This window comes from Oncorhynchus clarkii, chromosome 1, assembly GCF_045791955.1.
Source record: "Oncorhynchus clarkii lewisi isolate Uvic-CL-2024 chromosome 1, UVic_Ocla_1.0, whole genome shotgun sequence".
NCBI classification, from domain to species: Eukaryota; Metazoa; Chordata; class Actinopteri; order Salmoniformes; family Salmonidae; genus Oncorhynchus; species Oncorhynchus clarkii.
The window spans coordinates 55,351,956-55,378,794 of record NC_092147.1 but is presented as its reverse complement, the minus strand read 5'-3'; the positions used below and the strand labels follow the sequence as shown (position 1 = coordinate 55,378,794).

General features: G+C 43.6%; 1 protein-coding gene across 1 annotated transcript in view; it reads left to right on the top strand.

Moving 5' to 3' along the window:
- LOC139409029 (cadherin-related 23) overlaps window positions 1-26,839 on the top strand; it is a 611,517-nt gene that overhangs the window by 564,924 nt on the left and 19,754 nt on the right. The window contains exons 48-49 of the mRNA XM_071153685.1: window positions 2,018-2,187; window positions 2,778-2,915. Of these exons, the coding sequence (XP_071009786.1) occupies window positions 2,018-2,187; window positions 2,778-2,915 (308 nt within the window). The remainder of the gene's footprint in view (window positions 1-2,017; window positions 2,188-2,777; window positions 2,916-26,839) is intronic.

Genomic DNA, 26,839 nt, shown 5'->3' with positions numbered 1-26,839 from the left:
CCCAATACTAATTAAGATGCTAGTAACCACATGACTTAATCTATGAAGTAAAAATACACATTTAAATAAAGCTCTTCCTTTCCTCTTTTCAGTAAAGTAATTGTTTATGGATACACCCATCATATACAGTGCCTTGCGAAAGTATTCGGCCCCCTTGAACTTTGCGACCTTTTGCCACATTTCAGGCTTCAAACATAAAGATATAAAACTGTATTTTTTTGTGAAGAATCAACAACAAGTGGGACACAATCATGAAGTGGAACGACATTTATTGGATATTTCAAACTTTTTTCAAAAACTGAAAAATTGGGCGTGCAAAATTATTCAGCCCCTTTACTTTCAGTGCAGCAAACTCTCTCCAGAAGTTCAGGGAGGATCTCTGAATGATCCAATGTTGACCTAAATGACTAATGATGATAAATACAATCCACCTGTGTGTAATCAAGTCTCCGTATAAATGCACCTGCACTGTGATAGTCTCAGAGGTCCGTTAAAAGCGCAGAGAGCATCATGAAGAACAAGGAACACACCAGGCAGGTCCGAGATACTGTTGTGAAGAAGTTTAAAGCCGGATTTGGATACAAAAAGATTTCCCAAGCTTTAAACATCCCAAGGAACACTGTGCAAGCGATAATAGTGAAATGGAAGGAGTATCAGACCACTGCAAATCTACCAAGACCTGGCCGTCCCTCTAAACTTTCAGCTCATACAAGGAGAAGACTGATCAGAGATGCAGCTAAGAGGCCCATGATCACTCTGGATGAAGAGGTGGGAGACTCTGTCCATAGGACAACAATCAGTTGTATATTGCACAAATCTGGCCTTTATGGAAGAGTGGCAAGAAGAAAGCCATTTCTTAAAGATATCCATAAAAAGTGTTGTTTAAAGTTTTTCACAAGCCACATGGGAGACACACCAAACATGTGGAAGAAGGTGCTCTGGTCAGATGAAACCAAAAGTAAACTTTTTGGCAACAATGCAAAACGTTATGTTTGGCGTAAAAGCAACACAGCTGAACACACCATCCCCACTGTCAAACATGGTGGTGGCAGCATCATGGTTTGGGCCTGCTTTTCTTCAGCAGGGACAGGGAAGATGGTTAACATTGATGGGAAGATGGATGGAGCCAAATACAGGACCATTCTGGAAGAAAACCTGATGGAGTCTGCAAAAGACCTGAGACTGGGACGGAGATTTGTCTTCCAACAAGACAATGATCCAAAACATAAAGCAAAATCTACAATGGAATAGTTCAAAAATAAACATATCCAGGTGTTAGAATGGCCAAGTCAAAGTCCAGACCTGAATCCAATCGAGAATCTGTGGAAAGAACTGAAAACTGCTGTTCACAAATGCTCTCCATCCAACCTCACTGAGCTCGAGCTGTTTTGCAAGGAGGAATGGGAAAAATGTTCAGTCTCTCGATGTGCAAAACTGATAGAGACATACCCCAAGCGACTTACAGTTGTAATCGAAGCAAAAGGTGGCGCTACAAAGTATTAACTTAAGGGGGCTGAATAATTTTGCACGCCCAATTTTTCAGTTTTTAATTTGTTTAAAAAGTTTGAAATATCCAATAAATGTCATTCCACTTCATGATTGTGTCCCACTTGTTGTTGATTCTTCACAAAAAAATACAGTTTTATATCTTTATGTTTGAAGCCTGAAATGTGGCAAAAGGTCGCAAAGTTCAAGGGGGCCGAATACTTTCGCAAGGCACTGTAGCTATTTATTAAAGAAATAACAAGCATATGATTATTTACTTTCACCCTTGAAAACTGCAAATATTCCTCTCACCTCAATATTTTTAGATCCTGTCCTGAATTGAACACATGGATGAACTCTCCTATAGAGGACACACATTTTTATCCTGAAATTAAATTATTACACAGCCCCTTCTGGATTTTGAGTAATAACCACTGTGACAACCAACCTGTGAGACAACCAACCCGTTCTCCCCTATAATTAGTATATGTATGATGAGAAGTGTGCTGGTAATCATTGTGTTGTTGTGCAGGTAAGATCGTAGCCAACCGGACAGTGGACTTTGAGCAGGTGCAGTGGCTGAACTTCACAGTGAGAGCTCAGGACCACGGCAGTCCACCCAGAGTGGCTGAGCTTCCTGTCTACCTACGTATAGTAGACATCAATGATAACAAGCCCATCTTTACACAACCCTCTTACCAGGTACCAAAAATACTAGTTCATAACATGCATTGCAAAGGGCGTCACCCTTAAGGCGTCAGCATACTTCGGTTCAGCTGGCACCTAGCCGAACTCGGCTAGGCGAACTGAACGTGTGTTTTCACATACTACCTTAAAAGACATTCACTTGAAAAAAAAGATAGCTCAAGAAATCTGTCAGAAATGTTGACGTTTTTCCCAAGAAGATTTTAGTCGCGCAATTTTACATCTAAGATGTTTGGTGCAGTATTTGTCAAGTAAAAAATGTTGCATGAAAACAAATTGTTTCTTGTTGAATGACACTTCATTGAAGAACCCCTACTGTTGACCAATCACCAACAAAGGGGCATAGACGTTGGCTACCGACTTCGGCTTGCCTCGAGAAAAAATGTGTGTGCACGAATAGCCGAAAAAACACTTGCAGAAGACCAAATCGAACAAAAATGTCATTATATATGCACAAACTATTTTGGTTGGGATGCATGCGGACACCTTTAGTAGTACTCACTTGATATAATTTATATTGTGATGGTCTGAGTTTGTGCTTGTCTGTGTGTATGCTGATGTTGTTGTGTCATGCTGTCCCTTTGCAGAAGCCAGTGTTTGAGGATGTTGACTTGGGCACGGTCATAGTGACAGTCAGTGCCACAGACGCAGATTCGGGCCTCTTCTCTGTCATCGAGTACGGCCTGGTAGACGGAGAGGGCAAGTTTGGCATCACTCCCTCCACTGTGAGTTCTGTAACATGTTTTAACACGTGAAGAAACACACACACACACACACTTTGCAGTGCTTGAAGTCAACTTCTTTTTACTTCACGTATCACTGCACTTCACAAATTGGTGCAGGCACTCATTTTTGGGTGCTGGTACTGTTTATATTTAGGAGCTGGAACTTTTTAGCCAATATTCTGTAGGGGTTGATGGTCCTCGAGCAGTAGAAAATTCAATGTGCTAGTACTAGCTACCGGTGTGCACCTGCCAAATCCAAGCACTAACGCACAAACACACATACATACACACGCACACAAACACAGACACACACACACGCAATCGCTCCTCTCTTTTGTTTTCACTCTATTTTGTACTCTTTCAAAGAAAAATAACAGATTCATCTACATTCAATATACAAAACATTAGGAACAAACACATTCCTAATATTGAGTTGCACTCCCCTTTTCCCTTAGAACAGCTTCAATCCATTGGGGCATGGGCTCTACAAGGTGTCGAAAGTGTTCCACAGGGATGCTGACCCATTTTGACTCCAATGTTTCCCACAGCTGTGTCAAGTTGGCTGGATGTACTTTGGGTGGTGGACCATTCTTGATACACACGGGAAACTATTGAAACCCAGCAGCGTGGCAGTTCTTGACACACTCAAACTGGTGCGCCTGGCACCTACTACCATACCCTGTTCAAAGACACTTAAATCTTTTGTCTTGCCCATTCACCCTCTGAATGGCACACATACACAATCCCATGTCTCAATTTTCTTGAGGCTTGCAAATCCTTCTTTAAATCCATCTCCTCCACCTCATCCACACTTATTGAAGTGGTCTTAACAGGTGACATCAATTAGGGACGATAGCTTTCACCTGTCATGTCATGGAAAGAGCAGGCGTTCCTAATGTTTTATACACCCAGTGTATGTTGCCTGATCATCGAAATTTCACTTAAAAGTGGAATATGGGACCTGGAATGAAACATCTTACTAGCCTAAGAAGAAAGACATTTTCAGATACAAGGTGACTTTGTAGAGGTAAAGGAGGAGACTCGAGTCCAAGGTTGCGGTTGGAATAATAGCTTTTTAAGGATCACTTTACTCTTTTGGTGTGTTGTTCATTAGTCCACTGTTAATACAATCCCCCAAAATGTTCATGTTTTTTAAGATGGAGCACTCTCAGCACAGAGCAAAAATTGTGATGATGATGCTGCCTTTTACATCATGAGTGAACTATCCCTTTTACCTCAGAGCTCCTTGGGTACAAGCTAGTGCAAAATGAAACGTCCTTAATCTAGAGGTTTTATAAGTATGCATAGGATCACTTCAGTGTCACAGTTATGTACATTATTATTATTATGACATAAAACAGACATTACATTCTTGTAAGGGGGATTAACTTTTTTCAAAGAGTTAGTTTTTCTGCCTAAATGTTTGATCTCTGCTGCTTTGACTCCTGTCAGTCTTCTGCATTTCATTGGAGTCTGGTGTAGTTGCCCTTAGACACTGATCTTGTGCAATTTTTCATTTTCACTAATAGGAGGTAGTATAAATGTAACCACATGTAACATATGGTTTTGCATTAGTATACACATCAAAAGTCCCAATGCAAAGTTACACCTCACTTTTCTATTTTTAGAGTTATTACATATAACGATCAGAATCCCGAGAATGCCGAAGTCATGCCGGAAAATGTTTTTGCGGGTGTTACGTTATATGGAGGACCCGGCAAGCCAGCCTATGCCCTATAATGTAAACTCCAACAGAAATGAATTAAAATGTATAACTTCAAATTAAACCTAATCGTTTGCACAAGGGCAGGGACGATACCAGTATTGCAATACTCGTTCGTATTGTGGCAAGAAAACAAAACATTAAGCTGATTTCAAATTTTTGGGAAAACAGCCCTAATATTGAAATCAAAAATCATTATGTTGTCATCCAGAGTCACATGTATTTATTTCCTAACCTATAGCACATAATATTTTACATACAGCAGGTTTTTAAAGGACCAAATAGTTTGGTCTGCCTCCTGTTTTCATTTTTGCGATACTGGCATCGTACTGGCCCTAGTGGTGAGCTTTCTGGTGCCAAGAGCTGCTTAGACATCACCCAAGTGGGTGCTACACAGAGTGGAATTGGAGAAGTCCAGTGGCTATAAGTCAGGCTGGTTCTTAGACTTGCCATATACAAGATCATCAGTAGACTCCATCACCATCATCTACCATCGTCTGACCAGCTCTCTCAGCTCAAGCCATTAACTGTCCCTTTACATCTTCGGAGGATGCAGCTTTCAAATACTTGGCCTCTGTTGATTGGCCTGTCGTGATACAGTGGGGCAAAACAAGTATTTAGTCAGCCACCAATTGTGCAAGTTATCCAACTTAAAAAAGATGAGAGAGGCCTGTAATTTTCATCATAGGTGCACTTCAACTATGACAGACAAAATGAGGAGGAAAAAAATCCAGAAAATCACATTGTAGGATTTTTTATGAATTTAATTGCAAATTATGGTGGAAAATAAGTATTTGGTCACCTACAAACAAGCAAGATTTCTGGCTCTCACAGACCTGTAACTTCTTCTTTAAGAGGCTCCTCTGTCCTCCACTCGTTACCTGTATTAATGGCACCTGTTTGAACTTGTTATCAGTATAAAAGACACCTGTCCACAACCTCAAACAGTCACACTCCAAACTCCACTATGTCAAAGGACACCAGAAACACAATTATAGACCTACAGGAGGCTGGGAAGACTGAATCTGCAATAGGTAAGCAGCTTGGTTTGAAGAAATCAACTGTGGGAGCAATTATTAGGAAATGGAAGACATACAAGACCACTGATAATCTCTCTCGATCTGGGGCTCCACGCAAGATCTCACCACGTGTGGTCAAAATGATCACAAGAACGGTGAGCAAAAATCCCAGAACCACACGGGGGGACCTAGTGAATGACCTGCAGAGAGCCTGGACCAAAGTAACAAAGCCTACCATCAGTAACACACTACGCCGCCAGGGACTCAAATCCTGCGGTGCCAGACATGTTCCCCTGCTTAAGCCATTACATGTCCAGGCCCGTCTGAAGTTTGCTGGAGAGCATTTGGATCATATGGTCTGATGAAACCAAAATATAACTTTTTGGTAAAAACTCAACGCGTCGTGTTTGGAGGACAAAGAATGCTGAGTTGCATCCAAAGAACACCATACCTACTGTGAAGCATGGGGGTGGAAACATGATGCTTTGGGGCTGTTTTTCTGCAAAGGGACCAGGACGACTGATCCGTGTAAATGAAAGAATGAATGGGGCCATGTATCGTGAGATTTTGAGTGAAAACCTACTTCCATCAGCAAGGACATTGAAAATGAATCGTGGCTGGGTCTTTTAGCATGACAATGATCCCAAACACACTGCCCGTGCAACGAAGGAGTGGCTTCGTAAGAAGCATTTCAAGGTCCTGGAGTGGCCTAGCCAGTCTCCAGATCTCAACTCCATAGAAAATCTTTGGAGGGAGTTGAAAGTCCGTGTTGCCCAGCAACAGCCCCAAAACATCACTGCTCTAGAGGAGATCTGCATGGAGGAATAGGCCAAAATACCAGCAACAGTGTGTGAAAACCTTGTGAATACTTACAGAAAACGTTTGTCCTCCGTCATTGCCAACAAAGGGTATATAACAAAGTATTGAGATAAACTTTTGTTATTGACCAAATACTTATTTTCCACCATCATTTGCAAATAAATTCATTAAAAACCCTACAATGTGATTTTCAGGATTTTTTTTCTAATTTTGTCTGTCATAGTTGAAGTGTACCTCTGATGAAAATTACAGGCCTCTCTCATCTTTTTAAGTGGGAGAACTTGCACAATTGGTGGCTGACTAAATACTTTTTTGTCCCACTGTACATTGCTTGTTTGTATTTTGATTTTGAAATGCTTTGAGATTCTTTGAAAAGCGCTATAGAAATGTAATAAATTATAATGATTATTATTATTACATTAAATATATAACACCATCTAACCATCAAATATGCAGTTATCTTAGCCAGATAACCAGCCAGCTAAAGTTAGTTACAGTGCCCTCCATAATTATTGGGGCAGTGAAAATGTTTTTTCTTATTTTGGCTCTGTACTCTATAATGTTTGAGAGTCAGCTAATCCAATAGCGATATAGTAAGTTAAATCCAAAGTAGATACATTCCGGAGGCAATAATCCAGAGGATGCATTGGCCAAAGGAGAAGAGGGGAAGAGTCAACAATAAGACTGCGATTGGAGGAAGGCTCCAGGCAAATGGAGAGGATCACAACAGCGCAGTCAGTCAGCTACTGTAGCTTGTTAGTACTAAGCCAAGGTTGAAAAACTCTAGCCTACTACACAGAGATCATGCGGACCCCTTGTGTGAGGAATATGATTGGTTGTTTTCATCACACCTCCCCGTGATTAGTGGATTGTAGCTCACCATTGCGAACACTCGATCTGCATGGCTAGTGGCTAAGTAACCTGAGCTCGCTAACGCAGAGTAGATTATCCATATGATGTAGAGAAATATTGCATTGTGGGTAGTTTAGAAGATATCTATAAATAGGTTAACAAATATGTTTAAAAAACAAAATAGAACTATGTTTGTAGTTGCAGGTAACCAGATCGTGACTACAACTAAGTCACTAAGTCTTTGACCACACTGTGTTGTTCCTTTGGTGAGTAAAAACTCAAAACTGCTTCCTACCCTTTAAGGTTGTGACTGGGGGAGGGGAGGCTGATCCTACAGTGGTTCTTCCTGTACACGTTGTGTCATACTGCAGAACACCTTGCGGGCTGCCACAGAATTCTATGGCACCTTATTTAACTTCTTGGTGACAGGGGGGCAGTATTGAGTAGCTTGGATGAATAAGGTGCCCAGAGTAAACTGCCTGCTACTCTGTCCCAGATGCTAATATATGCATATTATTAGTAGTAATGGATAGAAAACACTCTGAAGTCTCTAAAACTGTTTGAATGATGTCTGTGAGTATAACAGAACTCATATGGCATGCGAAAACCTGAGAAAAATCCAACCAGGAAGTGGGAAATCTGAGGCTTGTAGTTATTTAACTCAGCCCCTATTGTAGATACAGTGGGATATTGGTTATGTTGCACTTCCTAAGGCTTCCGCTAGATGTCAACAGTCTTTAGAACGTTGTTTCAGGCTTCTACTGTGAAGTGGGACTGAATGAGAGAGGAATGAGTCAGGTGTCTGGCAGAGTGCCACAGGCTCTGAGGCGCGGTCACGAGAGAGTGAGCTCTCGTTCCATTGCTTTTCTACAGAGATAGGAATTCTCCGGTTGGAACATTATTGAAGATTTATGATAAAAACATCCTAAAGATTGATTCTATACTTAGTTTGACAAGTTTCTACGGGCTGTAACGGAACTTTTTTAACTTTTCGTCCGACGTTCAGCTGGACCTGAACGTGCTTTTTGATTTGTTTACCAAACGCCCTAACAAAAGAAGCTATTTGGACATAAATGATGGACATTATCGAACAAAACAAACATTTATTGTGGAACTGTGATTCCTGGAAGTGCATTCTGATGAAGATCATCAAATGTAAATAAATATTTATAATGCTATTTATGACTAATGTTGACTACCCAAAATGCAGGATATATATTTGGCTGCTTTGTTGTTGAAAACTGTGCTCAGATTATTGCATGGTTTGCTTTTTCCGTAAAGCTTTTTTGAAATCTAACACAGCGGTTGCATTAAAGAGAAGTATATATCTAATTCCATGTATAACACTTGAACACTTGAACATTTAAGATGAGTATTTCTGTAAATAGATGTGGCTCTGCACAATCACCACATGTTTTAGAACCATTGCCAATGTAAAATGAGATTTTTTCAAATATAAATATGCACTTTATCGAACAAAACATACATGTATTGTGTAACATGAAGTCCTATGAGTGTCATCTGATGAAGATCATCAAAGGTTAGTGATTAATTTGATCTCTATTTGTGCTTTTTGTGACTCCTCTCTTTGGCTGGAAAAATGGCTACTTTTCTGTGAGTTGGTGGTGACCTAACATAATCGTTTGTGGTGCTTTTGCTGTAAAGCATTTTTTAAATCAGACACTGTGGCTGGATTAACGAGAATGTTATCTTTAAAATGGTGTAAAATACTTGTATGCTTGAGGAATTTTAATTATGAGATTTTTTTACGTTTTGAATTTGGAGCCCTGCACTTTCACTGGCTGTTGGCGAGGTGGGACGCTACCGTCCCACATATCCCAGAGAGGTTTTAAGTGTCAGCCATTGTTGCCATTAATGCTAGTTAGTGCTTGTTTGACCACCAGAGGGCATCTTTGAGAAGCATTTGACAGTCTTTAATATTGGCTGTACTAGAGAATTTAAAACCTATTTTGGAAGAACAAAGTATATGGGATTGATTTAAAAAAATGTAGCCTAATACATTTTATTAATATTATGAAATCAAATCAAATCAAATCAAATTTTATTTGTCACATACACATGGTTAGCAGATGTTAATGCGAGTGTAGCGAAATGCTTGTGCTTCTAGTTCCGACAATGCAGTAATAACAAGTAATCTAACTAACAATTCCAAAACTACTGTCTTGTACACAGTGTAAGGGGATAAAGAATATGTACATAAGGATATATGAATGAGTGATGGTACAGAGCAGCATAGGCAAGATACAGTAGATGGTATCGAGTACAGTATGTACAAATGAGATGAGTATGTAAACAAAGTGGCATAGTTTAAAGTGGCTAGTGATACATGTATTACATAAGGATACAGTCGATGATATAGAGTACAGTATATACGTATGCATATGAGATGAATAATGTAGGGTAAGTAACATTATATAAGGTAGCATTGTTTAAAGTGGCTAGTGATATATTTACATCATTTCCCATCAATTCCCATTATTAAAGTGGCTGGAGTTGAGTCAGTGTCAGTGTGTTGGCAGCAGCCACTCAGTGTTAGTGGTGGCTGTTTAACAGTCTGATGGCCTTGAGATAGAAGCTGTTTTTCAGTCTCTCGGCCCCAGCTTTGATGCACCTGTACTGACCTCGCCTTCTGGATGATAGCGGGGTGAACAGGCAGTGGCTCGGGTGGTTGATGTCCTTGATGATCTTTATGGCCTTCCTGTGACATCGGGTGGTGTAGGTGTCCTGGAGGGCAGGTAGTTTGCCCCCGGTGATGCGTTGTGCAGACCTCACTACCCTCTGGAGAGCCTTACGGTTGAGGGCGGTGCAGTTGCCATACCAAGCGGTGATACAGCCCGCCAGGATGCTCTCGATTGTGCATCTGTAGAAGTTTGTGAGTGCTTTTGGTGACAAGCCGAATTTCTTCAGCCTCCTGAGGTTGAAGAGGCGCTGCTGCGCCTTCTTCACGATGCTGTCTGTGTGAGTGGACCAATTCAGTTTGTCTGTGATGTGTATGCCGAGGAACTTAAAACTTGCTACCCTCTCCACTACTGTTCCATCGATGTGGATAGGGGGGTGTTCCCTCTGCTGTTTCCTGAAGTCCACAATCATCTCCTTAGTTTTGTTGACGTTGAGTGTGAGGTTATTTTCCTGACACCACACTCCGAGGACCCTCACCTCCTCCCTGTAGGCCGTCTCGTCGTTGTTGGTAATCAAGCCTACCACTGTTGTGTCGTCCGCAAACTTGATGATTGAGTTGGAGGCGTGCGTGGCCACGCAGTCGTGGGTGAACAGGGAGTACAGGAGAGGGCTCAGAACGCACCCTTGTGGGGCCCCAGTGTTGAGGATCAGCGGGGAGGAGATGTTGTTGCCTACCCTCACCACCTGGGGGCGGCCCGTCAGGAAGTCCAGTACCCAGTTGCACAGGGCGGGGTCGAGACCCAGGGTCTCGAGCTTGATGACGAGCTTGGAGGGTACTATGGTGTTGAATGCCGAGCTGTAGTCGATGAACAGCATTCTCACATAGGTATTCCTCTTGTCCAGATGGGTTAGGGCAGTGTGCAGTGTGGTTGAGATTGCATCGTCTGTGGACCTATTTGGGCGGTAAGCAAATTGGAGTGGGTCTAGGGTGTCAGGTAGGGTGGAGGTGATATGGTCCTTGACTAGTCTCTCAAAGCACTTCATGATGACGGATGTGAGTGCTACGGGGCGGTAGTCGTTTAGCTCAGTTACCTTAGCTTTCTTGGGAACAGGAACAATGGTGGCCCTCTTGAAGCATGTGGGAACAGCAGACTGGTATAGGGATTGATTGAATATGTCCGTAAACACACCGGCCAGCTGGTCTGCGCATGCTCTGAGGGCGCGGCTGGGGATGCCGTCTGGGCCTGCAGCCTTGCGAGGGTTAACACGTTTAAATGTCTTACTCACCTCGGCTGCAGTGAAGGAGAGACCGCATGTTTTCGTTGCAGGCCGTGTCAGTGGCACTGTATTGTCCTCAAAGCGGGCAAAAAAGTTATTTAGTCTGCCTGGGAGCAAGACATCCTGGTCCGTGACTGGGCTGGATTTCTTCCTGTAGTCCGTGATTGACTGTAGACCCTGCCACATGCCTCTTGTGTCTGAGCCGTTGAATTTAGATTCTACTTTGTCTCTGTACTGGCGCTTAGCTTGTTTGATAGCCTTGCGGAGGGAATAGCTGCACTGTTTGTATTCGGTCATGTAACCAGACACCTTGCCCTGATTAAAAGCAGTGGTTTCAGTTTCACACGAATGCTGCCATCAATCCACGGTTTCTGGTTAGGGAATGTTTTAATCGTTGCTATGGGAACGACATCTTCAACGCACGTTCTAATGAACTCGCACACCGAATCAGCGTATTCGTCAATGTTGTTATCTGACGCAATACGAAACATCTCCCAGTCCACGTGATGGAAGCAGTCTTGGAGTGTGGAGTCAGCTTGGTCGGACCAGCGTTGGACAGACCTCAGCGTGGGAGCCTCTTGTTTTAGTTTCTGTCTGTAGGCAGGGATCAACAAAATGGAGTCGTGGTCAGCTTTTCCGAAAGGGGGGCGGGGCAGGGCCTTATATGCGTCGCGGAAGTTAGAGTAACAATGATCCAAGGTCTTTCCACCCCTGGTTGCGCAATCGATATGCTAATAAAATTTAGGGAGTCTTGTTTTCAGATTAGCCTTGTTAAAATCCCCAGCTACAATGAATGCAGCCTCCGGATAAATCGTTTCCAGTTTGCAGAGAGTTAAATAAAGTTCGTTCAGAGCCATCGATGTGTCTGCTTGGGGGGGGGATATATACGGCTGTGATTATAATCGAAGAGAATTCTCTTGGTAGATAATGCGGTCTACATTTGATTGTGAGGAATTCTAAATCAGATGAACAGAAGGATTTGAGTTCCTGTATGTTTCTTTCATCACACCATGTCACGTTGGCCATGAGGCATACGCCCCCGCCCCTCTTCTTACCAGAAAGATGTTTGTTTCTGTCAGCGCGATGCGTGGAGAAACCCGTTGGCTGCACCGCTTCGGATAGAGTCTCTCCAGTGAGCCATGTTTCAGTGAAGCAAAGGACGTTACAGTCTCTGATGTCCCTCTGGAATGCTACCCTTGCTCGGATTTCATCAACCTTGTTGTCAAGAGACTGGACATTGGCAAGAAGAATGCTAGGGAGTGGTGTGCGGTGTGCCCGTCTCCGGAGTCTGACCAGAAGACCGCCTCGTTTCCCTCTCTTTCGGAGTCGTTTTTTTTGGTCGCTGCATAGGATCCACTCCGTTGTCCTGTTTGTAAGGCAGAACACAGGGTCCGCGTCGCGAAAAACATATTCTTGGTCGTACTGATGGTGAGTTGACGCTGATCTTATATTCAGTAGTTCTTCTCGACTGTATGTAATGAAACCTAAGATGACCTGGGGTAATAATGTAAGAAATAACACGTAAAAAAAACAAAACACTGCATAGTTTCCTAGGAACGCGAAGCGAGGCGGCCATCTCTGTCGGCGCCGGAAGTGATGTTACTATTCCAAGAAAAACAAAAAACAAAACCCTCGGGGAAAATATGGAGCTGTACAATGTGACCAGTAGGCTACAGTACTAAGAGCAAAATAATCCCAACATTTCCACACCCTACTTGTAGTCTAACCAATACCCAAACAGAGATTTGGTGAAAATAAAAAGCTAATTGATTTATCAAGACCAGTCCCCATACTTGTCTCAGAGCAGCGTGAAACGGTGCTGAAATGGTTGACCACACGCGGGTAGGATATTGCTTCAAATTCTATTGCTTCCATCTTCAATATGGTCTAAATGCCACAATGTCACAAATAATTGAACACACACAATTCTTAAAACTCTGAGAAGGGTAATAGAAGGTGATCTGCACTGCATATTAAACTGACATTCGTATTGCTATATTCCACATGTTAGTGTGTATGTTTCGATCCTCTTTCTCGCACACGTACATGCACTTCCTGTCTTGACCTCTGAATGCTCGGCTATGAAAAGCCAACTGGCATTTACTCCTAAGGTACTGACCGGTTGCACCCTCTATAAACACTGTTTATATTATCTGACCGTGCTGGTCATTTTCTAGCTTTTATGGCCATGTACTCTTTTAATCTCCAACCAGTTTGGATTTAAGTATAGCTTTTGTATGACATGACGCCTTTAGTGAGATATCTAATGCTTTAATATTTAATCATTTCTGCCCTTGAATTCATATTCATTATATAAATAGGCCCATATGCACCTTGATATTGGGGGTGTGCCATGCAGTCGTGCCTAACAGGAAAAGGGGGTGCGCCATGTGGCCGCGCCAAACAGGGAAAGGGGAGTTGGAGCTGGTCAGGGGGGATGTAGCTGGTCATCCGAGCTTGTGCCAAGGGAAGTGAGAAGCGGAGAGTCATAGATACTCCCGCCGTTTACCCGTGGTTCATTGGTCTGTTTCGCTTGATGGCCCTCTGATCTGCACTTGTTAGATGGCCCTCTGACCTGCAACCATTTTCTATGGTTATATATGTGTTCCCTACTCTTCCTGTGGTCCACCAAAATTAAGGCAGTTTATACAATTTTAAAAACATTACAATACATTCACAGACTGTGTGCATTCAGGCCCCTACTCCACCACTACCACAAATATACAGTACAAAATCTATGTGTACATGTGTGTATAGTGTGCATGCTATCGTGTGTGTGTGTATGCATGTGTCTGTGCCTGTGTTCGTGTTGCTTCACAGTCCCGCTGTTCCATAAGGTGTTTTTTTATCTGTTTTTAAAATCAAATTTTACTGCTTGCATGAGTTACTTGATGTGGAATAGAGTTCCATGTAGTCATGGCTCTATTTAGTACTGTGAGCCTTCCATAGTCTGCGCTGGACTTGGGGACTGTGAAGAGACCTCTTGTGGCATGTCTTGTGGGGTATGCATGGGTGCATTCAACATGTCAATACCTCTCGTAAATACAAGCAGTGATGAAGTCAATCTCTCCTCCACTTTGAGCCAGGAGAGATTGACATGCATATTATTAATATTAGCTCTCTGTGTACATCCAAGGGCCAGCCATGCTGCCCTGTTCTGAACCAATTGCAATTTTCCTAAATCCTTTTTTGTGTCACCTGACCAAGGATTTTTGTACCATCCTTGTAATTCACTAAACATCACTACTCATAGTTATTTTTAAGACTTTGTTATAGTCCAGGTACGACAAAACTATGGCCTGTAGGACCTGCCTTGTTGACCGTGCTGTCAAGAAGGTAGAGCAGCGCCTTATCATGGACATACTTTTCCCCATCTTAGTTACTGTTGTATCAATATTTTTTGACCATGACAGTTTACAATCCAGGGTAACTCCAAGCAGTTTAGTCACCTCAACTTGCTCAATTTCCACATGATTTATTGCAAGATTTAGTTGAGGTTTAGGGTTTAGTGAATGCTTTGTCCCAAATGCTTTTAGTTTTAGAATATTTAGACTAACTTATTCCTTGCCACCCACTCTGAAACTAACTGCAATTCTTTGTTGCAGTGTTGCAGTTATTTCAGTCACTGTAGTAGCTGACATGTATAGTGTTGAGTCATCCGCATACATAGACACTCTGGCATTCCACAAAGCCAGTGGCATGTCATTAGTAAATATTTTTAAAAGTAATGGGCCTAGATAGCTGCCCTGGGGAATTCCTGTTTCTTCCTGAATTATGTTTGAGAGGCTTCCGTTAAAGAACACCCTCTATGTTCTGTTAGACAGGTAACACAATGTAGCAGGGGGTGTAAAGCCATAACGCATACGTTTTGCCAGCAGTAGACTATGATCGATAATATCAAAGACCGCACTGAAGTCTAACAAGACAGTCCCCACAATCTTTTTATCATCAATGTCTCTCAAGCCAATCATCAGTCATTTGTGTAAGTGCTGTGCTTGTTGAATGTCCTTCTCTATAAGGATACTGAAAGTTTGTTGTCAATTTGTTTTCTGTGAAATAGCATTGTATCTGGTCAAACACTATTTTTTCCAAAAATGTACTAAGGGTTGGTAACAGGCTGATTGGTCGGCTATTTGAGCCAGTAAAGGGGGCTTTACTATTCTTAGGTAGCGGAATTACTTTTGCTTTCCTCTAAGCCTGAGGGCACACACTTTCTATTAGGCTTAAGTTGAAGATGTGGCAAAATCGTCTGCTCTTATCCTCAGTAATTTTCCATCCATGTTGTCAGACCCCGGTGGCTTGTCATTGTTGATAGGCAATAATAATTTTTTGACCTCTTCCACAATAACGTTACAGAATTTAAAAATTATAATGCTTGTCTTTCATAATTTGCTCAGATATGTACTTGGATGTGTAGTGTCAGCATTTGTTGCTGGCATGTTATGCCTAAGTTTGCTAATCTTGCCAATGAAACAATTATTAAAGTAGTTGGCAATATCAGTTGGTTTTCTGATGAATGAGCCATCTGTTTCAATAATAATAATAACAATATGTATTTAAATAATTGATAGTTTATATGGTGGCACCAAAAATGTGAATTAATATTTACAAAACAATTTTCCAAACAAAACACATTACAAAATTGCAACATGTCAGACCATAATAAATAACACATTTACTTTGTATAGTGCTTTTCATTACAATTTCCAGCGAGACTATTCAAACCATCAACTCACTGATGGTTGAAGATGATGGGCGATCTGCAAATGCAGCCTGGAATATTTTGGCATCACAGCACAATATCAACATCACTCTAGTCACAGTCAGAAGACAGTTGAAGAAACTTGAGTGGACTTATGGAATGGCTTTGTAAGACTTATTATATATATTTGTATTTTTATATTTTTATTTAACCTTTATTTAACTAGGCAAGTCAGTTAAAGAACAAATTCTTATTTACAATGACGACCTACCCCGGCAAAACCCAGATTATGCTGATCCAATTGTGCACCGCCCTATGGGACTCCCAATCACGGCTGGATGTGATACAGCCTGGATTCTAACCAGGGACTGTAGTGATGCCTCTTGCACGTAGATGCAGTGCCTTAGACCGCTGCACCACTCGGGAGACATGACCAATATATTGTTATTTATTTTCAGAACATAAACCATGTGTGTTCTCTTGGATCAAAGATGGCGACAGTATTTTATCATTATTTTATTAAGCATACAGATGTTAATGAAGAAGCCACATTTTCCACCGGAATCCATCCCAGTTGGTATTCTGTGGAACCATGCGTTTTTTTGGTGTGGCCTGTTGTCCAGCCCTTTGTCCACTGATCTTCACAGATGGTTGTCGGCAAATAAAATACAATTTTATTGGTCACATACACATGGTTAGCAGATGTTAATGCGAGTGTAGCGAAATGCTTGTGCTTCTAGTTCTGACAGTGCAGTAATATCTAATAAATAATCTAACAATTCCCCAACAACTACCTAATACACACAAATCTAAAGGGAGGAATAATAATATGTACATATTGCAATTTTCTCATATGGATGAGTGGCATAGGCATGGTGCAATAGATGGTATAAGATACAGTACATACATATGAGATGAGTAATGAAAGATATGTTAACATTATTAAAGTGGCATTGTTTAAAGTGACCAGTGATCCATTTATTTAAGTGGCCAGTGATATGAGTCTCTATGTAGTTAGTGATTGCTGTTTAGCAGTCTAATGGCCTTGAGAGAGAAGCTGTTTTTCAGCTTTGATGCACCTGTACTGACCTCGCCTTCTGGATGGTAGTGGGGTGAACAGGCAGTGGCTCGGGTGGTTGTTGTCCTTGATGATCTTTTTGGTCTTCCTGTGACAATGGGTGCTGTAGGTGTCTTGGAGGGCAGGTAGTTTGACCCCGGTGATGCGTTGTGCAGACCGCACCACCCTCTGGAGAGCCTTGCTGTTGAGGGCGGTGCAGTTGCAGTACCAGGTGGTGATACAGCCCGACAGGATGCTCTCAATTATGCATCTGTAAAAGTTTGTCAGGGTTTTAAGTGACAAACTGTTGCGCTTTCTTCACCACACTGTCTGTGTGGGTGGACCGTTTCAGTTTGTCTGTGATGTGTACGCCGAGGAACTTAAAACTTTCCACCTTCTCCACTACTGTCCCATCAATGTGGATGGAGGAGTGATCCCTCTGCTGTTTCCTGAAATCCACGATCATCTCCTTTGTTTTATTGAGAGGTGAGAGGTTGTTTTCCTGACACCACACTCCGAGTGCCCTCACCTCCTCCCTGTAGGCTGTCTCGTCATTGTTGGTAATCAAGCCCACTGCTGTTGTGTCGTCACCACCTGGGTCACCACCTGGGTCACCACCTGGGTGGCGGCCCGTCAGAAAGTCCAGGACTCAATTGCACAGGGCCGAGTTGAGACCCAGGGCATCCAGCTGAATGATGCGCTTGGTGGGTACTATGGTTTTAAATACTGAGCTGTAGTCAATGAACAGCATTCTTACATAGGTATTCCTCTCGTACAGATGGAACAGGTCTGTGTGCAGTGTGATGACGATTGCATCGTCTGTGGACCTGTTGGGGCGGTATGCAAACTGAAGTGGGTCTAGGGTGGCAGGTAAGGTGGAGGTGATATGATCTTTGACTAGTCTCTCAAAGCACTTCATGATGACAGAAGTGAGTGCTACATGGCGATAGTCATTTAGTTCAGTTATCTTTGCCTTCTTGTGTACAGGAACAATGGTGGCCATCTTTTAGCATTTGGGGACAGCAGACTGAGATAGGGAGGGATTGAATATGTCCGTAAACACACCATCCAGCTGGTCTGCACATGCTCTGAGGACGCGGCTAGGGATGACGTCTGTGCCAGCAGCCTTGCGAGGGTTAACACGTTTAAATATCTTACTCACGTCGGCTACAGAGAAGAAGTGTGGGGGGGGGGGGGTATCCTCAAAGGTGGGCAAAGAAGGTGTTTAGTTTGTCTGGAAGCGAGACGTCGGTGTCTGTAACATGGCTGTTTTTCTTTTTGTAATCCGTGATTTCCTGTGGACTCTGCCATATACGTCTTGTATCTGAGCCATTGAATTGCATGGTTGTATGCTCTGAAAAAACACATTCACGTTTTTAGTACACAATTATCAATTTTATTACACAGTATGCCTACACATTGATAGGCTATTTAAAAATGTTTTTAAGAAAATGCACTGAAACCAAAATACCTTTAGTTTTGGTGGTCCTCTCAGCTATGGCTAATTTTCAAGTCCTCTGGTGGCTCCAGTCCTAACCCTCCAATGTATTGAATGAATGTATTAATTACAGTCATTTACCATTCTCATTCTCTGACTGGTTGTTTGCGGAGTTCACCATCTCATTTTCAAGACCTTGTTTAAAAAATAACAAACTTTTTTGAGATGATTTCGTTTTCAATTGTTCAAATTATTTCCCCTTAATTTAACCAGGTAGGCCAGTTGAGAACAAGTTCTCATTTACAACTGCGACCTGGCCAATATAAAGCAAAGCAGTGCGACACAAACAACACAGAGTTACACTTGGGATAACAAACGGACAGTAAATAACACAATAGAAAAATCTGTAGACAGTGTGTGAAAATGAAGTAAGTAAGGCCATAGTGGCGAAGTAATTGCAATTTAGCAATTAAAACTGGAGTGACAGATGTGCAGATGAGGATTTGCAAGTAGAAATACTAGTGTGCAAAAGAGCAGAAAAACAAAAACAAACATGGGGATTTTGGGCTATTTACAGATGGGCTGTGTACAGCTGCAGCGATCGGTAAGCTGCCTGACAGCTGATGCTTAGTTAGTGAGGGAGATATAAGTCTCTAACTTCAGTGATTTTTGCAATTCATTCCAGTCATTGGCAGCAGAGAACTGGAAGGAAAGGCAGCCAAAGGAGGTGTTGGCTTTGGGGATGACCAGTGAAATATATGTGCTGGAGCGTGTGCTACGGGTGGGTGTTGCTATGGTGACCAGTGAGCTGAGATAAGGTGGCGCTTTACTAGTAGATGGCCTGGAGCCAGTGGGTTTGGCGACGAATATGTAGTGAGGACCAGCCAACGAGAGCATACAGGTCGCAGTGGTGGGTAGTATATGGGGCTTTGGTGACAAAACGGATGTCACTGTGATAGACTGCATCCAATTTGCTGAGTAGAGTGTTGGAGGCTATTTTGTAAATGACATCGCCGATGTCAAGGATCAGTAGGATAGTCAGTTTTACGAGGTTGTTTGGCAGCATGAGTGAAGCAGGCTTTGTTGTGAAATAGGAATCAGATTCTAGATTTGTCTGGAAGGAGGGTTTACAGTCTAGCCAGACACCTGGATATTTATAGTTGTCTACATATTCTAAGTCAGTACCGTCCAGAGTAGTGATGCTGGGCAGGCGGGTGCGGGCAGCGATTGGTTGAAGAGCATGCATTTAGTTTTACTGGCATTTAAGAGCAGTTGGAGGCCACAGAACGAGTGTTGTATGGCATTGAAGCTCGTTTGGAGGTTTGTTAACACAGTGTCCAAAGAAGGGCCAGATGTATACAGAATTATGTCATCTGCGTGGAGGTGGATCAAAAAATCACCCGCAGCAAGAGTGACATAATTGATTTATACAGAGAAAAGAGTCAGCCTGAGATTTAACCCTGTGGCACCCCCATAGAGACTGCCAGAGGTCCGGACCACAGGCGCTCCAATTTGACACATTGAACTCTATCTGAGAAGTAGTTGGTGAACCAGGTGAGGCAGTCATTAGAGAAACCAAGGCTGTTGAGTCTGCCGATAAGAATACGGTGATTGACAGAGTCGGAAGCCTTGGCCAGGTTGATGAAGAACGCTGCATAGTACAGTCTTTTATCGATGGCGGTTATGATATCGTTTAGGAACTTGAGTGTGGCTGAGGTGCACCTGTGACCAGCTCAGAAACCGGATTGCTTGGTGGAGAAGGTATGGTGGGATTCGTCGGTGATCTGTTTGTTCACTTGGCTTTCGAAGACTTTAGAAAGGCAGGGCAGGATGAATAAAGGTCTGTAACAATCTGAGTCTAGAGTGTCTTCCCCTTTGAAGAGGGGGATGAATGTGGCCGCTTTCCAATCTTTAGGAATCTCACATGATACGAAAGAGAGGTTGAACTAGTAATACGGCTTGCAACAATGGCGGCGGATAATTTTAGGAAGAGAGTGTCCAGATTGTCTAGCCAGGCTGATTTGTAGGGATCCAGATTTTGCAGCTCTATCTGAACATCAGCTGTCTGGATTTGGGTGAAGGAGAAGCGGGGCGGGGCTTGGGCCAGTTGCTGCGGGGGTTGCAGAGCTGTTGGCCGGGGTTGGGGTAGCCAGGTGGAAAGCATGGCCAGCGGTAGAGAAATGCTAATTGAAATTCTCGATTATCATGGATTTATCGGTGGTGACAGAATTTCCTAGCCTCAGTGCAGTGTGCAGCTGGGACAAGGTGCTCTTATTCTCCATGGACTTTACAGTATCCCAAAACTTTTGGGAATTTGTGCTGCAGGATGCAAATTTCTGTTTGAAAAAGCTAGCCTTTGCTTTCCTAACTGACTGCGTATATTGGTTCTTGACTTCCCTGAAAAGTTGCATATCGCGGGGACTATTCAATGCTAGATTATGTTTTTGTGCTGGCCAAGGGCAGTCAAGTCTGGGCAGTCAAGTCTGGAGTGAACCAAGGGCTACATCTGTTCTTAGTTCTATTTTTTTTTTAAAATTAGAACAACCAGGCAACCTCTAATGACAGGATGAGGTTTATATCCTTCCAGGACACCTGGGCCAGGTCGATTAGAAAGGCCTGCTCGCAGAAGTGTTTTAGGGAGCGTTTGACAGTGATGAGGGGTGGTCGTTTGACCCCGGACCCGTAACGGATGCAGGCAATGAGGCAGTGATTGCTGAGATCCTGGTTGAAAACAGCAGAGGTGTATTTAGAGGGCAAGTTGGTCAGGGTGGTATCTTTGAGGGTGCCCATGTTCACGGATTTGGGGTTGTACTTGGTAGGTTCCTTGAATATTTGTGTGAGATTGAGGGCATCTAGCTTAGATTGTAGGGCGGTCGGGGTGTTAAGCATATCCCAGTTTTGGTCACCTAACAATACGAACTCTCACGATCGATGAGGGTACGGCTAAAGGCTATAAGATCTGGTCGTCTAGTGCGTTGGGAACAGATAATGAAAGGAGCAGATTTCTGGCCGTGGTAGGATAGATTCAGGGTGTAATGTACAGACAAGGGTATGGTAGGGTGCGAGTACAGTGGAGGTAAGCCTAGGCATTGAGTGACGATGATAGAGGTTGCATCTCTGGAGGCGCCAGTTATTAAGCTAGGTGTGGTCTTCGAATGTGTCGGGGGTGTGGCAAAGGAGCTATCTGAGGCATGTTGAGCGGGACTAGGGGCTCCGCAGTAAAATAAAACAATGAGAGCTACCCTAAACAACAGTATACAAGGCATATTGACATTAGAGAGTGGCATAAAGCAATCACAGGTGTTGATTGGGAGAGCTAAGACAACAACGGGTAAACAGCTAAGACAACAACAATGGGTAAATGGCGATGAATGGGCAGATAGGGTCAGTTAGCTACACACAGGGCCTGAGTTCGAGGCTGGGGCCGACAGATAAACATAATGAAGTACCGTGTTAATGAGCAGTCCAGCAGGCATCAGCTGTGTAGCCGAGTGATCATAGGGTCCAATGAGCAGCAATAGATGAAACAGGGAGCCGTTCAGTGGTCGTTACTACGCTAGGCGAGTTGGAGACACAGCGTTCAGGAAGCTAGCGGGACGGGCTAGCAGAAGGGTCTTCACTGACATCCACGACGCAGAGGTTGGTTGAGAGCACATAGGCCGAATTACGTCAACATACTAGTCATGATGGATCGGCGGAGCTTCGTGTCAACAAAGGGTCCAGACCAATTGGCAAGAGAGGTATTGTAGTTGGTGTACTTTGTTTGCTAGCCGGGAGATGGGCCTAGCTCGAGGCTAGCTCAAGGCTAACTGGTGCTTGCTTCTGAACAAGGGCGTTTTCCACCATAGCCACTTGATAGCATAACCGAAAGTGAGCAGTTGTAACTGAAACTGAGCTGTTGTAATCTGAATAAAGGGGAAAAGATTATTCTTGAACATGGGGTGAGAAAATGTGCCCTTTTTATTTGATTATTATTATCAAAAATCCAGCATCTACCATTGTATTCCATTTACAGCAAGACTATTCAAGCGTGTCAATTCATAAACCATGTGCCATCGAAAATATCTTCCCAACAATTCTGCAATCTATATGGCTCTCCGCCAATAATTACATTTAGAGGATTGGAGGATTTTAAATTAATATCTAAGGGTCATTTTTCGTTAGGGCAAATTTGGAAAATGACATGCGCAAGTGACGGTGGGTCGGAAGGGGTAGTAGTTGGTGGAGTTTGGTATGAGGGTTTTTCCATGGATTTTGATCAGGGAGGCCAGCCCCAGGTCATGAATCGGGGTTGGTATCTGGCCTCCCAGCAGGGTCAGCCCCCAGTCTTGAACTGTGGTTGTGCTGGGTCAATCCCCGGCTGTACACCAAGGTTGTGCTGTCCCTCCTGCTGGCGGGCCCCCGGTAGTGGCCCACAGTTGAGCTGCCCCCCACCCCCCCAAAAGGAACATCCAGCCAACTGGAGGGGTAAGTAGGGAATTTATCCTTCTGCTTGTTGAATGAGCTCGAAAGTGGGAGTGAGAACCTTTCATGATTGAAAATGTCTGGGGGTTGGATTGTTGGTGCATCGGCTAGCCAGGGGGAGGTTAGTCTTGTCATTGGGGAAAGTGGTGGAATCCTGTTGTGATTAGGCCCAGGGCCTGACAAGCTTTTGTTCAGAGTATCAGACCTGTGTTGGGTTTGAGCGGATGTAAGTGTTGTAGGTTTCGGATGACCAACGGCTGAGGTGCTTGATGATGGCGGCGGGGCGGCCGTTAAGTGCTGCCGTGGTAGCAGCTCTGATCCGGAAGGAGTGGAAGAAGTAGAGGTGAGCAGGGTAACCAGAGTGGGAGATGGTGGTTTTCAGCTGTGCCTGAAACTAGTGTCTGGCGATGGGGTGGCCATTGTCAGTGATGAACAGAGGCTCGTAAGGGGAAATTTGAAGGGTGTGGTAATGGATGTAGGAGGAGAGGTAGTCAAAGTTGTTGATATGTGATGTCTAACTCCTTCTCAATGGCTGTGCGAAGTTGCTAGATATTGGCGGGAACTGGAACACGCTGTCGTACACAACGATCCAGAGCATCTGAAACATGCTCAATGGGTGACATGTCTGGTGAGTATGCAGGCCATGGAAGAACTGGGACAATTTCAGTTTCCAGGAATTGTGTACAGATCCTTGCAACATGGGAACGTGCATTATCATGCTGAAACATGACTTAATGACGATAGATGAATGGCAAGACAATGGGCCTCGGGATCTCGTCACGGTATTTCTGTGCATTCAAATTGCCATCGATAAAATGTAATTGTGTTCGTTGTCCATAGCTTATGCCTGCCAATACCATAACCCCACCGCCACCAAACCGCTCTCCCAAATACTCGCTGTCTGCCATCTGCCCGGTACAGTTGAAACCAATATTCATCCGTGAAGAACACAATTCTCTAGTGTGCAAGCGGCTATCGAAGGTGAGCATTTGCCTACTGAAGTCGGGTACGATTCCGAATTCCAAGACCCTGATGAGTACGACGAGCACGCAGATGAGCTTCCCTGAGATGGTTTCTGACATTTTGTACAGAAATCCTTCGGTTGTGCAAACCCACAGTTTTATCAGCTGTCCGGGTGGCTGGTCCCACAGGTGAAGAAGCCGGATGTTGAGGTCCTGGGCTGTCGTGGTTACACGGGGTCTGCGGTTGTGAGGCCTGTTGGAGGTACAACCAAATTCTCCAAAATTACGTTGGAGGTAGCTTATGGTAGAGACATTAAAATTAAATTATCTGGAAAAAGCTCTGTTGGACATTCCTGCAGTCAGCATGCCAATTACATGCTCCTTCAAAACTTGACAAAACTGCACATTTTAGTGGCCTTTTGTTGTTTAATCAGCTTCTTGATATGTCACACCTGTCAGGTGGATGGATTGTTTTGGCAAATGAGAAATGCTCACTAACAGGGATGTAAACAAATGTGTGCACAACATTTGAGAGAAATTCGCTTTTTATGCATTTGGAAAATTTCTGGGATCTTTTATTTCAGCTCATGAAACATGGGACCAACACTTTACATGTTACATTTTTGTTCAGTGTAATTTAAAGTTACATTTGGTAATGTATTGGACATAATAAAGGCTATTAAATAATGCAATAGCTATCTGACATTTGCTGTAGTTGCTAGCATGTTGAATTATACAGGAAAGAGAGGCGTTCTGACAACAAGTAGCCACTGGTCGGGTCTGAGTTGAGTCACAGCGTGCAGGAGGTTCAGCCCCGTCCTGGGATGGGCGACGCATATGTGAGGATGGTTGTGTGATGGCTGCCTGGTGGAGCTGGAGGATCTGTTTCTGTGTGGCAAGGCACGTGTGGGTAAGGCCATGTGATGTCCATATGGTGGAAGCGGGAGGCTCTGTCCTGTCTCGGTATGGTGAGTTGCATGTGAGGAAGGCCATGTGATGGCTGTGCAGTGGAAGCAGGAAATTCGGTTCCATCTGTGCCTATGTAGCAGATTGCAAGGAAGGGAACCGGAGGTGTGGAGTGTAGGGTGGAAGTTCAGGAGGTCAAAGGTTTGGTCCAGGCAAGGTGCCAGGGCTCCAGTAGGGTGCCAAGTTGGACTGGCCAAGTTGCACTTAGGTATATGAGCCAAGTCAATCACTTAATCTTTTTGAAGTTTTGCTTGTAGACATGCACTACAGTGGAGAACATTGAGTGGCAGGTGGTGCGTTTAGCATTGAAGAGGCGAAAAGAGCAGAAGCGAGTAGAAGGGATGAGAATATAGTATAAGGAAGGCCCAGCCCTCAGTCTTGGACAAAGGTTGTGCTGAACCCCCCCTTAACTGGGGTTGTGCCGGACTACCCAGCACAGGGAAAGACCCTGGTAATGGACCAAGGTTGTGCTGGACTGTCCAGAGCAGGGAAAAGTAGAAGGGAGAGGGAGGTATGGTTGTTTTTCTCTTATGGTAGTTTTTCCAGGAGCCGGTGAATATCCGCAAAGTCTTTAGCCAGGTTGTCTTTTGGAGCTGGTGCTGTCACGGCCATCTTTAGCATGATCTTGCTCTGATATTGCCTTCATAACTGTGGGTTTATTGCCCCAGTTTGGGGATGTCGGTCAAATTAGTGTTAAGACTCGCACAAAGGTTGTTGGTTGACCTCAAAATGACAAAGGCAGGGAGGAGGAGGGAGGGGTGATAGTGGCCAAGAAGGTGATTGGAACTGCGGGAGCAGCGACAGAGGAGGGGTGATAGTGGCTGAGAAGGCTAGGGAGGAGGGGGAGTGGAGGTTCTTACAGAACTTTTGGAGAGCTTGAGGAGGAAATTGAATGGGACGAGAGTGAGGATGGATTAACTGTGGTGGCAGGTGCAGTGATGAATGCTGATATGTTGAGTGAAGAGGGAAGCAGTGTGTGGTAGGTTCGCATCAAGTGCAAAAAGAGGGATACGTGCTCCAATAGTTCAGAGATGAAACCTGGCGAGAGTAAGGATGAAGTACCTGCGGTGAGGACCGCCGAGTACAGTCCTCGCCCCGAGGATGATTCTGGCCCAGTGGGAGTGAGATTTGTAGACAGAATGGATCTTTGCATTCTGGCTGATCCATGTGTGGTGTCAGGTTGGGTGGAGAAGAGGTTGGGGAATTTTGAGTCGGTGAAGGTAACTCGGAGTCGACTCATGATAAATTATTGTTTCCTCGGCCGAGAGGGAGTGGGCGCTCCGGATTATGCGGTTAGGGACAAGTATTGTGACTTGCTTTGCTCTCCGGAGCAGGAAGCTGTTGAAAGGAGTGATAATGGAGGTGTTATTCAGTGTTGAGGAGGAGCAGTTCAAATGGAAGACATTGAGACATAGATCCGGTGGAGAGTGTGGAGAAACAGAGAAGACATTGTCTGTCATGCTGAGTCATTGCCAGATAAGGTCAAGGTAGGAAGTGTCAGTTATCCCGTGGGGGCTTTTGTTCTGAAAATCCTACAGTGTTTTAGGTGTCAAGCTTCCAGAGGTAGTCATCTGGAATGCATTTCAATTAACAGGTGTGCCTTTTAATATGCTAAATAGGGGAATTTATTTCCTTCTTAATACATTTGAGCCAATCAGTTGTGTTGTGACAAGTTAGCGGTGGTATACAGAAGATAGCCCTATTTGGTAAAATACCAATTCAATATTATGGCAAGAACACCTCAAATAAGTAAAGAGAAATGAAAGTCCATCATTATTTTAAGACATGAAGGTCAGTCAATCCGGATATTTTCAAGAACTTTGAAATTTTCTTCAAGTACAGTCGCAAAAACAATCCATTGCTATGATGAAACTGGCTCTCATGAGGACCAGCACAGGAAAGAAAAACCCAGAATTACCTCTGCTGCAGGGGATAAGTTCATTAGAGTTAACAGCCTCAGAAAGTGCTCAAATTCAAGTAACAGACACATCTCAACATCAATCA